The following is an 18,373-nucleotide window of genomic DNA, read 5'->3' as shown; positions in this document are numbered from 1 at the left end:
TAGTTATATAGATATGTATAAATATATAACGATATAGTCGTTAATCAGTTTTTTTCCCTCAGAATTGCGAGCTTATATCTCGCAATTCTGAGGGAAAAAACTGATTAACGACTATATCTCACAATTCTGTTTTTCCTTCTAAGAATTGTGAGATATTTTTATTATTCTTCTATTCCGCAGCTTTCACAGAATGCTACTGCAGAACTGTCATTTTATGCCACCAGGTAGGCTCCGCCCACAAAAAAACATCATCGCTGTTTGCAAATACAAAATAGGTGTATTTGAGATGGTTATCAAACCCTTGTTTTAGTGTCCTCTGCAGCTGTTCAAACATATTAGACCACACGAGTGTTTACACTGTGAATGAAATGGAGTCACTCTGTTTTTGACCTCCTCTGAATGTGGTTGAAAGTGGACATGCTCAAAACGTTTAGGGTCTTGTTTACACCTCATTTAAATGAGATGTATGTAGTGCTGTCCACACATTGAACTTGTTAAAGTACTTAAAATCACAGGATTGATCTTTTCCCGTAAATGTACACAACAAACTTATTAATAGACACAGCTGGAAAATATTGCACATACAAATTAAAAAATCTAAAGAATTAAAATGAATATCAGACAGCATAGTAGTATGGATTAGACTATGCTCATCTATAAAATGTTTTGTTACACCACTGTATAAAAACATTGATACTGTCTTGAAGGCATTTATTTATTTAGAAGGATTGATTATCATTTGCTGAGTTTTTAAAGTCATTGATGGATAATTTAAAATGACAGAACAAACAACAAACAAGAAAGAACGTGTGTAAACCTAGCACCTAAACTTTTTTTATTTACAACTATAATCTGTTCTGTACATGGCTATGCGGATTCACTCTTTTTGTCTGAGTGTTGAGAAAGCAGGGGAGACGTCATGTGACTCGCCTTACTGCATGTATATTATTCAAATATGCCATATAATAATATTTCTACTATATACAGCTGCTACGAAGAGCTGTGCACTCACAAGCGATGGGATTTCAGGTGTACGAGCAGCGCTTGCACACCGTCTTCACTGCTATAAGAACTGCCTGATTTACCGGCACACCAGAGGGTTTTTCCCCATCATTACCTGTGATGTGAACAGTCCTGAGGCCGGACCCAACATGAAGACGTGATCCTGAGGCAGAATGAATCTCTCACTGACCTTGATTTTGCAGTTGCACAACGTTTTTATAAGTGTACTGTAACATGTAACTTTTCATTTGGAGGTTTTTTTAATCTTTTGGGCTTTTGCAGTTGGACTACTGTATTTTTACAGTACGCAAGTGCTGAATATATAAAAATTCAATACTATACTTGCAGTACATATTTACAGTATACAATATATGCACCTTACTAAGTTGTGATTACAATACTTTTTCATGTAATTGCAATATTTGTTTACTGTATACAATCTACTTTTTTTCTGCTGTAGTGTCTAATGAATGATCTGTAGTGTTTTGAAAGCGTTGTTTGATTTTGCCAGGAGAGTCGGGTTTTGTGAATGTAGTTAATATTGTGAGAAAATGGGTGAAGGTTTCAAGAAATGTCTCTTAGCAATTGTGAAAAACTAATGAAACTGAAACTGCATGCAACCAAAATGGTGACGCATCAAAAAGTTCATAAAGACATTGTAAACATAATCCATATGAATCAAACAGTTTAATCCAAGTCAGCAACAATTGCTTTAGATGATCAACAGATTTAAATTCTTCACATATAAACATTGATCAACGCACATACATGGAGCACATCAAATATGGCAAGCAGAAGCTCAACCGTACTGAACACAAAAGATTTCTTTTTTTTTCTCTATTCACCCCAGGTCAGCGTGGTCTGATTGATCTGCTTATTTCTTACTGCACTGTCTTTTTGTTATTACGTTTGTTTTGTCTCCGTAAATGTTTTGGAGAAAAAGTCAGGAGTGTGCAAACAAGGTTTTAATTCGAAATTGAAAATGGAGGACTCAGGAAGTTCTACTTTTTATTTAAGTGGAATTTAATGTAAATGTCATCAGCAGCTAATCTAACTGATAGTGACCGTTTCTGTGATTTTGAACTTTGTGAATTGAAGAAAATGCACTCTGATGCCATTTGCAATTTTTATATTTATGCAATCTTTCCTACTCAGACCAACTAGCAATTGGAATTTCACAGTGGAGTTCTGTTTTATTTTTTCTCTTTTTAGTTTGTAGGTGCTTAATTCTAGAAGGGCTCAATTATAAGCTCTATTATAACCACCCTTCTTTGATATCCCCTATATCCCCCATATATAACATGGTGTGTTAAAGTGCCCCTATTTTTCCTTTTTTTTTTAAAGGTTCTTAATATTGTTTTGGGAGTCTCCAACAGGATTACATGCATGGATTATTAGAAAACTAGAATAGGAAACAAGCTGGAGAAGAGAAAAGCTTATATATACATATATACAGGAAGATCTGCAACACACACACACACACACACATATATATATATAATGTGAGTGCGAGTGTGTAAGTGCATTGGTTTAAGGGTGTGGGGTGGTTAAGTGCTTAGATGTAAAGGTCGCAGTCGTTTGGGTGGATGTTGGCAGCTCATTCCACCAGAGAGGAACAGAGAGAGTGAAGGTTTTGGAGAGTGACCTTTTGCCTCATTGCGAAGGAACAAGACAACGTCGCTCATTTAGTGACCTGAGCTGGTGGGAGGGAGTGTAAACTTGTAGGTGAGCACTGAGGTGCTGTTCCAGTGGCAGTCCTGAAAGCGAGAGATAGTCTTAAATTTGATTCTGGCCACAACTGGGAGCCAGTGGAGTGAGATCAGGAGGGGAGTGACGTGGGTTCTCTTAGGCTGATTGAAGACCAGATGCACTGCTGTGTGTTCTCTCCCTCTCTCCCTCTGTGACAGGAAGGGTCTGATTTTCCTGATGTTGTAAAGAGCAAACGTGCACGACCAGGCCATGGATGAAATATGGGTGGAAAAACTCAGTTGGACATCAAACACAACGCCCAGGTTCCTTGCTGGGTAACACTTTATTTTAAAGGGATAGTTCACCCAAAAATGAAAATTCTGTCATTAATTACTCACCCACCTGTATGAATTTCTTTCTTCTGCTGAACATAGAAGAAGATATTTTGACACAGAAGAGAAGATACTGTTGAATAAAGTGTTTTATGTTGTTGTTGTTGTTGTTGTTTTTTTGTCATCGCTTCATAACATTAAGATTGAACCACTGTAGTCTCATGGACTATTTTATTTAAAGACTATTTTCTTTAGTACCTTTCTGGACCTTTACAGTGGTAATTAAATTGCTGTCTATGGAGGAGTCATATACCTCTCAGATTTCATCAAAAATATCTTAATTTGTGTTCTGAAGATGAATCTTACGGGTGAGTAATTAATGACAGAAATTTCATTTTTGGGTGAACTAACCCTTTAAGGTGACGTAGTTACATGTTACTACGTGTACTTACTATAGTAATAACAGTAAATTATGCATAATTACAAGTAACTAATGCTAAACCTAACCCTTACCTTAACTCTATAGTAAGTACATGTAGTTAATTCATATTTCTCAGTACTATAGTAAGTAGTAAGTACAATGTAACTACGTCACCTTAAAATAAAGTGTAACCCCTTGCTGTCCTGGTTGGCATTAGCTGCATACAGTATATCTGCATAACAGTAGTATAACAAGCATAACAAGCCCTGTGCCTTTATAATCGTTCCCAGTGAAATTGTGTAAATGCAGAAAAGAGGAGGACCAAACACTGAACCTTGAGGCACCCCAAAGATTAGCTGAAATTTTGACCATATGTACTTTGTAATGCATGTAACTTGGGCAATGTGTTCCTTTTTTATTTTATTTTTGTTGAGCTAATTATTTCCCAGTTTTTTTTTTTTTTTTTTTTTTTTTTTTTTTACTGTATCAGCCATTTTATCTTTACAGACAAGCACAATGTTGCAAGGTAAAACAAGGCAAAAATGTTGTATTACTAATAAGCTTGAGAATGTAGTGCAACTTTTGTAGTCCACTTTTTCATTGGCCTTTGTGTAAGGAAATATTTATCTAATTAATTTGCTCCAGAGACCAGCTCTGAGATTAATCAAATCACATTTCATTACAAACATAATGACCCAGAATGTTCCTAGAGATTGGTTATAGGGTGTTATCTTTTAGGATTTTCTTTAAATTCTTATTCCTATAGTGAAGTGGTAGTTCTTCCCAAAATAAAAATGTCATCCTTTGCTTGCCCTCATGTTGTTCCAAACCTGATTGACTTCATTTATTCCCTCAAACCCAGAACAGAAACTTTTTTGGCATACTATGAAAGTATACAAAAGAAACTAGTTCCAAGAATATTTCGAAACAGACAGAAACATACAGACAGAATTTCAGTTTTGGGTCAACTATTTCTTTACTTGGGTTTCTAATGAAAGAGTGTGAGGAGATTTTTCACATAGTGCTGACAATCACAAATGGTGCATAAACAGTTTCTTACCTTTGGACAATTATCCCAGTGTTCATGAGGGTGAGATGCTGCACACAAGTTCTTTTTGTCAGAGTAGGCCACACCTGTCTATTTTTCTTCTGCGTTTCCTGAACATGCTAAAAGCTAAATTCCTTTGTTATGCTGGCTTTTTTTTCTTCGAGGAGGATGGGTGTTCTTCCAGACACCAGCCACACCTTCAGTAATAGAATATACAGTCATACTGGCGTGACACATGCAAAACAGTCCTGTAGCAATAGAGGTTCTCTTTTATAAGGATGGGCCTGAGATTCAGTGCTTGGATATGATTAAAATATGTCTTATATTTCTGTTTTTAACATAATTCATAACACAAAACGTCTCAATTTGCAATATTAACCGTGTATCAAATGTTTTATACAAGATAAGTTGAACACTCCCCAGTTGGAGATTGTGCCTGGGCAGGTCATATGTAACACCCAGCTGCATGTAAAAGGGAAAGGCCTTATTATGGAATACTACTGCATGAAAAACAACACTTGGCTCATCCTCCAACACATAAACTACACACTGAGAAGAGAAACCTGTTGGGAAACAGGATGCTGAGCCATGGCAAAACTCTAAAGAGTTGCCTTGCTTTGCATTAAATGTCCCATTAGGCTTAATCTTAATCTTAGGACATGTCAAACACAAGAATAAAAATTCATTTCTGTCTCTGTGTTCAGAAAACCATCATTTTAACTGAGGAAGTCTTATGGAACCATAACATAGGTTTCTGGTGATGATGCATTCAAGTAAGATTCTGAATTGAAAGACTTTGTGCATTTTCAATTTGTTGTGAGGAAAGTGAAGCCTTAATCAAAGTGATATTCCTTGCTTGATTTTATTATTAAGTGCTCAGAAACCCAACAACCCAAAGCCTACATTGCGATTTAAGTTTCATACAATATATTACATATGATTTGATGTTACAATTTGTGTTTATTTTGTTGACCCTATGAGTAACGAAATGTTTATGGAATGATGCCTCCTTTGAAAATGTTGAGTGGAAAAATCAATATATCCTCTCTTAGAGACTCATTGATGTACAGGATCATTCAGTCACACTTTCTGTTGTCAAAATGCCTGATCTCTGATCGGTAAATAAAGACTGTATACCATGAGATAAAATAATTGTCTAAGAAGACTAATCACCTTATGAAAACAATTATTTTCTGAAAAGAAAGTTTTAACATATACTGAATGTCCAAAACAGTCTTTAAAAAGAGATGCACGGTGCTCTTACAACACAAACTGTGCATTGAATGACAATTTGGTGGATATGTATTTTATGTGTTCTTTCCCCAAAATGAGATTTAATTTTGAAATCAAAATAGCCTATCTGGCCTGGTTAACACAATGAAATCAATAGTGTTGGCTGATGCTCATTTAAACAGTACACTTCTTTCTCTCTATGATAACAACACTAAGCCTAATTTCTCCCATGTCCATATCATGTAAAGTTCAGTTCAAGATCTAGCCCTGGTTTATACATGGAGATGGCGTTAGTCAGGGTAGAGCAAGAACCCAGAGAAGGTGCTGTCGTCCTCGCTGCTAGAGTAGACACCATTCCAGTCTCTCAGTGTTTCTACCCAAACCTGGTCTCCGACATCCAGCTTCAGGACCACTAGATTGGATGCCTGGTCAATGTCTTGACCTTGTAGAGTGTCTCTCGAACGTACCTTACGCACCCCATTCACCACCAAAGAAGCACGAAGTGGCTTGTTTCTCACTGTGATCTGGTAGGAGAACACATAAACTCCTGAGTAGGTGCAGTTGAATTTGCTTGTGACGATGTCATAATGGTTTTCTCCATTGTAGAAGATCTTGTCGAAGCGAACTGGAAATCCCGAAGGAGGAAAAGACTTGCTGGGATATAGGCCAACGCTGAAAGCAGAACGTACTCTCGATTCACTTTGACCCATAGCACCCTTCATTCCCTGTAGGCCTCGGTCTCCACGTTTCCCCTGGGGGCCGCGGTCACCCTTTATTCCCCTCAGACCTCTCATACCTTTGTTTCCTGGTGGCCCACGTGTTCCTGGCTCACCCTTTGCTCCAGGAATTCCTGGTTCCCCACGTTCTCCGGCGATGCCTGGAGTTCCGTGCATACCGTGTTGCCCAGATGGACCAGGGTCTCCACGCACACCTGGTGGTCCAGGGTCACCCGGCTCACCTTTCTGGCCCCTCTCACCAAGTAAACCGCACTCTCCTCTATCACCTTTTTCACCCTTTTCACCAGTCATGCCTTGGGGTCCTGGTGGTCCATCTTTTCCTGGCTCTCCCATATCACCCTTTGACACATTCAGATTTGGATCTCCTTTTTCCCCTTTAGAACCTTTGAATCCTGGCAGGCCAGCTGCACCCTTCTCACCTTTAATACCCATCTCACCTGTTGAGTAAAAATATTGAGTTCTTATATTCATGTTTTTTGCTCTAACATTTATATTTCCAGCAAGACCTAATGGATAATTATGTTCACCTTTCATTCCAGCCTTCCCCTGGATGCCTGGAGATCCTGTAAGTCCTGTGTTTCCTTGATCACCTTTCTCTCCTGATGCATTACAATAGGAAATCTCAAACCTGCAATATTATATCTGATGACTGAATAAGGATAATGTCATTATGTAATCTACTGCTCAAGAACTTACCTTTATCCCCTTTAGATCCTGAAATGCCCTTTGGCCCTATTGGACCTGGTAGACCTTTGGGTCCAGGTGCTCCCTTTTCCCCAGGTATGCCTACAATACACCATTAAACAAAATTACAGAACCCAGGTTTTCCCCCACCACATCTACAGTAAACAACATTATTTAGTTATTATTTAGTTAAATAAATGTATGGGATGACTTCACTTTGCTGACCTGGCAGTCCTATGTCTCCTTTGAACCCTTGTGGGCCTTTCTCTGGAGGGCAGCAATCACAGAAGTTGAAGTAGCATTCATTATAGTCTAGTGTGTAATTGTCTTTCGATGTTGTTGGAGATGCGGTGGTATCTGTAGGGTAGTCTATATAGCTGTCGGCAGGAAGTGTAGTGCTCTCTGTGATGTATGCAGGGAAGCGCTCTCTTATTTTGGTGTAGTCCACAATCCGTGCTGTGACTGTAGGCTTGCCTGCATATGCAGTAGTTTGGACCACCTCTCTAGGGGGTTTCTTGGTGTACTGGTACTTTGGCCTCTGAGTGGGCTTGATTGTGTCACACAAGGTTATAAAGGTCAGTGCTATTACAATTATGAACAAAGTGTGTACACAGAACATCCCCATTTTCTGTCTGTAGAGAAAGAAGAGAAATGTGAATAAACACAGAATCATATGTTGGGTCTAATTAGACCAAACATGACCTTGTAATTGGTTAAAACGTTAAAGGGGTGGGTGATTATGATTTCACTTTTTTAACTTTGGTTAGTGTGTAATGTTGCTGTTTGAACATAAACAACATCTGCAAAGTTACGACGCTCAAAGTTCAATACAAAGGGAGATATTTTCTTTTACAGAAATTGCTTTTTAAGGACTACAACAAACAGCTGGTAGGGGCTACAATGAGCTTCTTCCTGGGTTAGTGACATCACAAACCCTAAGATTTACATAAACCCTGCCCCCGAGAACACACAACAAAGGGGGTGAGGCCATGTTGGGCTGCTTTAGGGAAGAGGAAGAGTTGTTGTAATAGAGTGTTGTTGTCATGCCGTCATTTTACACCGGACTGCTTCACAAACGAGGGTCAATTCAAACGAGGGCTGGATTTGCACAAAAGATTAACATGACGGCACATGCTAGTGGATGAGTTGAATCAACTCCACAGCAACTACATAAATTTATCCACTAACCATTCAGAAATGTCCAGTTTCATTCTAAAAGTTGTAACTTCTTCCTGAGTCTCTCCATCAGTGTCCGACTCCGGTTTGAACAATGTAAGGCTGAACACCGTTACTGGCAATCTTCATTTTGGCTGCGTGAGATTCTCCAACTTTGTTGTTGTTGAGCAACCGAAGCGTGAGCTGTTAAAGCTCTGTCCTCTTCTGGAAAGCGGGCCGGAAGCAGCAGCTCATTGCTTGCAAAATCCCATAGGATTTATTTGAAACATTGTAATCCATTGTAATACAGTACTACAACTGAATCCAAGGGCGAGATATGCCTCATCATCTTTTCTTGTCTTTAAATCACTGTCATAACACCGGATGCAATGGCTGTGCTGCAACAGTTTGAGGCTGTCTACTGGACTCAACAAAGCTGCAAATCCAATTGTACTTTGTGCCAGAAGTCGCATGAGCAAGAATAGGGCATCAGTTTATTGTCTAGGATTTGTTGTGTCGCGCCACATCCAGTGTAGACAGCATCGCATATTTGCTTTTGTCTCTGATGTAGTTGTGCGTTTTAAGTAGTTTTATTGTCTGCTTTACGTTTACCTAACACTGGCAGTCCTTTCACAAACTTGTTCATGCTTAGTGCAGAACCATGCATCATTCATTCATATTTTTACACTGGTCCCTGCAATACTCAATTCTAAGTCTTCAAATTGCGCCATCTAGCAGTCTGTTATTCCATGACAACAACCACTACAACTGACAGCTCAAGTCTAAATTAATATTTAGTGTTCTTTGATTTTAGCCTTGCTGTGCCCTCCTTTTATAACTCCACACCCCCCAGTTTGTGAACTACTGTGATAATGGCAACACATCACTAACATTAAACATAATTGCTGCTTGTCATGATGTTAAAGGGTTAGTTCACCCAAAAATGAAATTTCTGTCATTAATTACTCACCCTCATGTCGTTCTACACCTGTAAGATCTTTGTTCATCTTCAGAACACAAATGAAGATCTTTTTGATGATGTCCAAGAGGTTTCTGTCCCTCCATAGAGATCCAACACAGCTATCACATTCAAGGTCCAGAACGGTAGGAAAGACATCATTAAAGTGATCCATGTGACTCCAGTGGTTTAACATCAATTTTATGAAGCGATGCGAGTGCTTTGTTTGCACAAAAAAACATAATTTACCACTTTACTTACGAAAATATTGTTCTGCAACGCACGTTCTGGCGAGCATTACAATCCAGAAATTTCATTTTTGGGTGAACTAATCCTTTAAGTTAAGTGATGTGCAAAAACAAATAAGGTTTGATGTTACTGGTGTGTCACCATATTTGAATTTGACTGTATACATGAGTTGGTCAATGTTTTGATTTGATTTGATTTGAGAGAGAATAACTTCTTAAATTAAACTTTCACTGCATAAACAAAAGCTGAAACACTCTTCAAATTTCTTCTTTTGCATTCCACAGAAGAGAGAAAGTCATACAGGTTTGGATCGACATGAGCCTGAGTTAATGACAGAATTTTTATTTTTGAATGAACTATCACTTTAGTCATCTGAAAACAAAATTAGGCCTTAAAAAGAAACTGTACACTAAGGGCCCTATCATACAACCGGCGCAATGTGGTGGCAGGTTCGACACAAGTGTTTTTTGCTAGTTTCAGCCCAACAGTTATCATTTTCACATCCAGCGCCACATTGTTTAAATGGCAAATGCACTCGCGCCCATCTGTTCACCCATGGGCGTGCTGGTCTGAAAACGAGGTGTGTTCAGGTTCATTGTTGGCGTGTTGCTATTTTGAGGCAACTGAAAACGACTGCGCCATTGACCAACAAAAACCTGGTCTAAAGTCAATGGCACAGTATTTTTTTGTTTTTTAACAAAGGCTATACACTCTGCTTGTTACACACACAGGGACGCGCAGCAGCACACAAACATGCCAAATATTAAAAATAAAAGGATTCCTCTCTGGAGAAGCATTCAGTTTTTCCACTTGCAAATTCCGCCATGTAAATAGCGAATCCGCCATGGCTCGAGCGCGATTGGATTTTAAAGGCAATGGGAGATGAGACTCTGTTTGGTTTATTGCACGTTACCCCTAAAACACACCCATGACTCATTAGGAGACTAGGTACAACCCTTTTAGACCATGTGCCTGGCGCGCCAGCCATTTTTCCCGTTGTTAAACTAGCAAAAGAGGATTCGGACATGCCCTAAGTGCACCTGCGCCATGAGCTTCAGACCATGAGCTTAGATCGTTAAAATAAGGCCTATTTTATCACTATTTATTTAGCTGAAACTGAAACAAAATTCCAAATCCTAACCTTTAAAATTAGGTTACATATCTGCAAAGTATGTGTGCTCCTTTTGTGTTCAGAAAAAAAAAAGATCATACAGCTTTAGAACAATACCATTTTGTGTATTGACAGAATTTTCATTTTTGCATGAACCATGCCTTTAAAAACAGCACATGAATCTTGTCTTTTATATTTCTATATCTTGTCTTTCTGTATCTCAGACATCAAAATACCCAATCAGTGTTGTTAACTTGTGTGTAATCTGTGCTAAACAGAGCATAGTTTATCTTAAAGAACATTACACAAAATGCCAAGTCATTTTTACTCATCTGTGTTCCCTGAAATAGAAATTTGCACTATAATTCATCTTCTTTGTTGCGGTCACAATTCTGGCCTGCTGACAGTATCTAGAATATCAAAATCCACAAAAGGGGGTAGATCCTTTTACTCTCTGGCTCTGGAATAGCCTTTCTAGCATTGTTCGAGACACACTCTCTCAGTTTAAGTCTAGACCAGAAATAGACAACACTGCTCCTGGAGAGCTTCTGTGCAAAACACATGCAGCGTGTACTTGTATGCTTATATGCATTTCATTCTCCAACACATGATCAGTATGATTAAGTTCATTTGAAGTGTTGAGCAGGAGGCCATGAGAAGAAGGTAAAAGTGTGAGTGCTCAAGCTTCTGTAGCAGGTTCTATAAGATTGTCTAGAACCTCACTACAGTGGCCACGTTTCTTTATGTCTAGTGTGTGGCGCTTTTGTGACATAGAATACTGGACCCTCATGAATCAAGCCTTCTAACCAACAGCAAACAGGGACAAAAAAAAAAAAAAATACTAGTCTTTCAGCTGGACGGCTGGACTCGGGGGCAACGTGACACATGATCTAGGGAGAATTTCTCCTGCAACTCTCTGGCACTAATGGATGGACAGGTGCCAAGCACACAGCTTTCATAGAAATATAACAACACCTCAGAGACTGATTTAGCAAATCCGCTACTTGGATCAAAACTTGTCATGTTTTCATTCTCAGTCTTTGTAACGGAATAGTTTGTGACTATTACAGGTGATGTTTGATTGTAGATTTCTGCAGCATTCATTGAGTCCAGAACCTGCCAGCTGAATATAACAGACTCAGTCAGGAAATCAGAGTCTCATTCCAATCTGTTTGGTGTCAATCCAAAAAAGCTTTTGTCCAAAAGAGCACCGATAATCTCAGGAGCTCACTTCAGCATCAACTGTTTTCTGATGGGAAATGGCTTATCCATTGAAGCTGCTTTTTGAGGTAAAATGAAGGCTACTGGCACCCAGTGACCATGACGAGCTTAGTTCTCTAAATGTGTGTGTGATGTGTTAGGGGTCATTCACAGAAATGGCTTTTTAAAATTGAACTCGGTGCCTTACACGCAATATGCAGCACAATGGTCAAAGACGTCAGTTTGGAAGATGATTACATAGAAAAACAATTAGCAGAGTGGAGCACAAAAACATCTTCTGTGTGAAATGACCCTAATGCCGAGTTCACACTGCACAATTTTAACCCCGACAGTTTTTGCAAAATTGCCGACAAATGCCTGAAAAGCAAGTGACATGAAATGAATGCTTATACAATGTTCAGGATAATGCTGAAAGATCCATTCTGTACTGTAATGTCAATGTGTTATGCAAAGAAAAGGTATTAATTCAAGCTGTAGTCTCAAGCCTTGGCTATACTTCTTTTTTTTACGCGAGCGCACAGTCGAACGCACAGCCTTGGGAAGTATACTTCATTTGACTTGTATGCATACACAGGCGTTCGACCCAAACGCAGTTTTGAGCAATCTCTTGCCATGAGTTACAACCCATATAAACATCTTTGTATTCTTTCATGCTAGAGTTGTACAAATGAGGGTACTTTCTAACCTCTTCACACAATCTTTCATCTATGTAGGCCTCCATCGTCACTGTAGCTCGCATGCGTTCCGGTCTGTTCTGTTTATGCTGTTTTTCTTTGACTACCTTGTGAATCGACGCCCCCAGGGCACATTTGCCACCTTGTGGATAAACTAATTACTGCAAAAAATAAAATGCAGCTCGTACAAGTACACATGATTACAAAAATTTGGCGGTGCACATACAGTACACGTGTACTCTTCTGATGACAAAATTTGCGTAAAAAGTGAACTATACTTCGGGCTTCACATAGCTAGATCTATTTAATATACTTTATATTCAAACTATCATAACAGTATAATTTTAATGACCTCATCTGTTGACATGATGCCGGGGAATTGCAGAGTTGGTGCAAACATATCCACATCACTATGATCAGATGCTTTCTGAACTGCTGTTTTCTCATTTTTGTTGTGTGTTTATTTTGTTATTGGCAGAAAAGCATGCAGCACATATTTTCATATTCATCTAAACATTGCTCGCAGCAGCATAGACAGTGTCTGGATGTTTTTTGATAGTATATCGCTGTATGCGCATACTCTTCTGACAAAAATAACGACTTTATTCAACAATAACAATAATAGTCGTGACGCATTAAGCACAGTAAAGGCTTCCGTGTTTACGTCCAAATGCCGGCTCAGGATTGGCCAAAGCTGATCACATGAGCAGCACGACACATGCGTGTGATGCGGACGCAGGAGCCGGCCAATAATGAGTCAGCGTTCTGACATAGAACCTGGAAGCGCTGGACGTAAACAGCGTATGAGAATGACATAGAAGAGAAGATATTGTTGAATAAAGTCGCTATTTTTTTTTTTTTTTTTCACGCACAAAAAGTATTCTTGTTGCTTCATAACATTAAGGTTGAACCACCGCAGTCACGTCGACTGTTTTAACAATGTCTTTACTACCTTTCTGGACCTTAAAAGTGTTGATTATATTGCTGTCTATGGACGAGTCATATACCTCTCGGATTTCATCAAAAATATCTTAATTTGTGGTCTTACGGGTGTGGAACGACATGAAGGTGAGTAATTAACCCTGTGCAGAAGACTTCTTTGACTTTGAATGTATTCAGGTATTCAGTGTTTTTCCTTATTTAAAATAAGGTATTTTCACAAGATATCCTGTGTTGGAATTGAGTTGTTAATAAACTGATGTGATAAAATGTCAACCCTGTTGTCTGTGTTCTGTATTTTGCTTAATGTATTTATGTTTTTCATACATTTTTTTTCTTTTGAGACAGTGAGAAATAAACAGTTGGTACTACAATTTAAAATATTTAATTGGACCAACAACACAGTTTGGTAAACTAAATTTTTCCATTGGCTTAACATATTATTTCTGATTGAGCCAATGTTAACAGACTGTTGATAAAATTCAGTTCACAGAAATTCAATTAGGCCAATTAAAAAATTTAGATGTGACCAGTCTCTAGAAATTTTTGAGTTGGAATGGTCTGAATTTTTTTTAAGTGATGAGTAAATCGGGGCCTTGAATCACGTTAAGTGTTGGCTGCAGTTCACTTAACAGTCACCGGTGTCGTTAATAACAAGGGTTTCTGAACTCTACATAAAGGCACTTTAAATACAATGGTCCCAACAAAGTATATGGAAAATAAATGTCTGGATGTTTTTGCATTATATTTAAATTAGGGCTGTCAATCGATTAAAATATTTAATAGCGATTAATCCCATGATTGTCATGAGTTAACTCATGATTAATCGTAACTTAATCGCACATTTTTATCTGTAATCTTTACATTTTTTCTGTAACAAAACATCGAAAGCTCAGCCAAACACAAGCATTGACTAAAGTGGCCGTGATTGACTCCAGTGGCTGCGTCAGAGCCGTAACTTGCTGCAGACGTGTGCAGTGTAAATAAGGGGTTATCCTTTGCTGAAACTTCCTCATCGTCGTGGAGAGCGCAGTTCATGGTTGCATAGCAATGACAGATGTCACAGGAGCGCAAGCGCTTACGAAAGGAGGAGAAAGCGTGCAGCTTCGCTTTCCACACGTTTTTAGGCTCGACTCCATTTCTCCAACTATGGGCTAGGTCATGGGTCAAACAGAAAATTAGTGCCGTTAAAATGAATTTGCATTAATGCGTTATTAACACGTTAATTTTGACAGCCCTAATACAAATATATCAATGCTAGTGTCATTTATTGCAAAGAAAGATTAGAACCTCTGGAATCAATGAAGCTGAAAAAAGGCATAAGGAGAATTCAGTCTCTCTTATGTTTCAGACTGGAGCAGAGGCTATAGACTAAGGTATGCACAGCACAGCAAGGCAAGGGGCCGATACCCATCTGAAACGTGAGAGGAAGGCCGGCTTCAGGAGGGTAATACTCCACCTTGACCTGCTGGTGTCACTCCACCATTCAACACAAACCCAACCATAGTGCTCGCTTTACCCCAACCCATGCAAAGAGAGGCTCTGCTGAACACAGGACCTGGGCCGCCAACCCCCCCCCAATTCCTGAAAAGCCTTATGGGAGCGAGACAGGGTAAACCATAGGACACGGAGCCCGTATCACAATACAACCCCAGAGCCCCTGGTGCACTACTCCACAATCAGGAGCAACAGAGCGGACAGAAATAGATGGTTTTGGGTTCAAATGATCCTTACATCGAAAGGTTTAAAATTGCAAATAAAGAGACGGACATTCATTTTATCAAGGCATCATGTCATGAATGCATGGTATATCTGTAAAGCATGTTTGCTCCAGTTTAAGGGGGATCTGAAGAGCACGGAGGCTGGAGTGTCACCTGAGCTGGAGGTGTCTTTGGTAACGGTTAAGGCTGTGCTCTGCTGGTAAGCCTTTAATGGAGATCACTATGACCTTGTCAGCAATAGAGAGGCTTTTGGACTATTCACCCACTCACTTTTTTCTCTCCAAATTCCCAAGACAGACTGGAAGACTTTTCGATTCACAGGGTTATGTAAAAAGCAAGGAAAAAATAAACAACAATGGACAAAAAGAAAGAAAATAAACAACTGAACTAAACATCAAAACATCAAAATATAAGTTTTTTTTTTTTTTTTTTGCTTCCCTATAGGTCATTTTAAGAAGTCCTGTGATCATTTTTTTTTAAATGCAAATATTGCATGTACCATTTCAATTTTTTTTAAAATACAAATATTGCATGTACCATTTCAATAAATATGAAGTCATAAAAGCAACTACAATAATTATCTACCCAAATATCACTCGATTCAAAGATTGACTTTAGAATACCCTAATTAAACACATGATAAAAATACATGTATATAAAACACCCAAAAACATGCAAATTACATTTTGGCAAAAGCTCTTGGAAAGTGACATTTGCAGTCTTCGCATTAAATGCACCTAGGTCTAAATTAGGTAGATGTATAATACAGCAGAACTACCAGTACATTATCTTTTAAAATGCATTTTAATTTAAAATGTAAGATAGATAACTGTAGGAAACTGAAATGTTCGTTCTACATCACCACTGCATCCTCAGAAAGAGCTGAGATCAAGTCAATGAAAGGCATCAGATGTGTTTACCAGACAGCAGGCTTGCCTCGTGTCCCGCGGCTTCAGCAGTTTCCTTCCGATTGAGCTCAAAACACTGAGGAGCGTGGAGATAGCAGATCTGTGTCTGTGTGTCTCTCGCTCACAGATACACACGGATTTTAGGCGAGAGCAGGGGGTGTGTACTACGGTTCTGGCCCAGTGCTTCACAGTCACCCAGACTGAACCTGAACAAAGTGCCGGGCAGTGGTGTTACCAGAACTGACCCAGAAACCTGACCCAGGCCCACAGAACACTATGCACTCTATTCACCTGCTCGTCCTTCCCATTCCCTCCCATTTCCTCCCTCTTTCTCGCTTTTTTCATTCATTCTCATGTAGGCTCAGACATTTAATCTAGTACTATGAGGGGAAATAACAGTTTTGTATCCTTTCATTTGAAAAGGTTCCATCTGAACTGTGGGGAAATCATATTTTCACACCTCAGGCACAAAGGGCCGTAACCGCTGCTCTTCCTCGACATTATGTGCTTTTCAAACGCCGTTTCTGCAGTGATTACCCACGATTATAAATGTGTACCAGTTCTATAGCCATGGCAAAAGTTGGATCAAAGCATGCTAGCTGTTCTGTCGTTGGCTGCACAGACGAGCACAGAACACTATTTAGAGTCTCATTAGCTTGGATAGCCTCAAAGTTGACCCTGGAAAGCTTGATTGCTAAAACAGGAGTGTTTCTGTCCGAGCGATATTTTGGAAAAAATATTAGACCATTCACAGCATTTGATAGCAATCATAAGCGTTAGCCTGGTGTGTATGGCTTTGTTTGGCAAACAGGTATACTAAGTATAGTGGCCGTCCATACGGGTTTTGCACAAAAGATTAACATGACGGCACATGCTAGTCGATGAGTTGAATCAACTCCACAGCAACTACATAAATTTATCCACTAACTATTCAGAAACGTCCGGTTTCATTCTAAAAGTTGTAACTTCTTCCTGAGTCTCTCCATCAGTGTCGACTCCGGTTTGAACAATGTAAGGCTGGACACCGTTACTGACAATCCTTATTTTGGCTGCGTGAGATTCTCCAGCTTTGTTGTTGTTGAGCAAGCAGCAAGCAGCTCGTTTGCATTTAAAGGGACACATAAAAACGGCGTGTTTTTGCTCACACCCAAATAGGGGCAAATTTGACAAGCTATAATAAATGATCTGTGGGGTATTTTGAGCTGAAATTTCACAGACACATTCTGGGGTCACCAGAGATCTTGTGAAAAGGGGCATAATAGGTACCCTTTAGCCATGTCTTAGTAAGTTTGGGACTGATTTGAATTTGAATTTGATTTGAATTTGAATAGGGTAAACAAAAGCAGTATCACTCAGTTAAATCAAACAGGAATAAAAATATCCCTAACTACAAGTGAACTTATAGATATACTGATAGTTTTTTTTTTTTTTTTTTAGTTTATGGAAGTACACTTTGAAGTATACTCTCAGTAAACTACTAGTTTATTAGTTTTATACTGCAAGTACACTTTTTCTTTACGTAAACGTAACATCATAGTTATAGTTTACTATTTATATATTATTTTTGCACTTTAAGTATACTACTAGATTCTTATTTAGGTATTCATTTTTATATTTGAAATATACCTTTAACTCTATTTTAACTCTTTACCTTTAACTGTACTTTAACTCTTTGTCCGGCAGCATTTTGTTTTTAAGTTGCCAGTCAGTGCCAGAAATTTTTATCATTTTGACAAAACTTTCATGGCCCTCAGAATATTTTGTTGTATGAATGTCTGAACATGCAATATATTAAAAGAAAGAACAGAGCCTCTGATTTTAAACAAACTTTTTATTCTAGCTTCATGCATTCTTTGGTAACATTTTATAATACATATACAGTAATAAAGTACTTACATATCATTTTCAAACTATTAGTTTATAATTAATTCATAGTTTGTATGTTGTAGTCTCAGCAATGTTAATATATAATAATAGGCTATATACAAATAGAGAGTCCTTCATTCATTGTCACTGTACAGTAATTAACAATTATTATTTTTACTTTATTATAGATAGATAGATAGGTAGATTAGTATACTTATACTTAGAATACTTAATTATACCTTTAAGTATATCTTGATCAAAAGATGGAGTACAAGTAGGCTATATGCCAAATATCTACTTTGATTTCTGATTTCTGTCATTATAAGTCAACTGTAAAATAAACCATTCTGTCTGATCATGTGGTCAAAAATGTCAGTGATGTCAGAAAGATCAAACCATTATTTTATATTCTGTTAGTCTGATAG

The 18,373-nt window shown here is 38.5% G+C and overlaps 1 protein-coding gene across 1 annotated transcript; it reads right to left on the bottom strand.

Annotated features, from left to right (window-relative positions):
• Positions 1-5,976: 5,976 nt before the first annotated feature.
• On the bottom strand, positions 5,977-16,287 carry otol1b (otolin 1b). The gene is made up of 5 exons (XM_051861590.1): positions 16,095-16,287; positions 7,372-7,778; positions 7,159-7,248; positions 6,990-7,061; positions 5,977-6,899 (listed from the first exon to the last, which is right to left on the bottom strand). Exons 2-5 carry the CDS (start codon positions 7,769-7,771, stop codon positions 6,016-6,018), a joined length of 1,446 nt encoding a protein of 481 aa, XP_051717550.1. The 5' UTR covers positions 7,772-7,778; positions 16,095-16,287; the 3' UTR covers positions 5,977-6,015.
• Between the last annotated feature and the right edge of the window lie 2,086 nt (positions 16,288-18,373).

The sequence above is a fragment of the Ctenopharyngodon idella genome, chromosome 15, assembly GCF_019924925.1.
Source record: "Ctenopharyngodon idella isolate HZGC_01 chromosome 15, HZGC01, whole genome shotgun sequence".
NCBI classification, from domain to species: domain Eukaryota; kingdom Metazoa; phylum Chordata; class Actinopteri; order Cypriniformes; family Xenocyprididae; genus Ctenopharyngodon; species Ctenopharyngodon idella.
The sequence above is the reverse complement of the archived record's forward strand: the minus strand, read 5'-3'. Positions and strand labels throughout refer to the sequence as shown.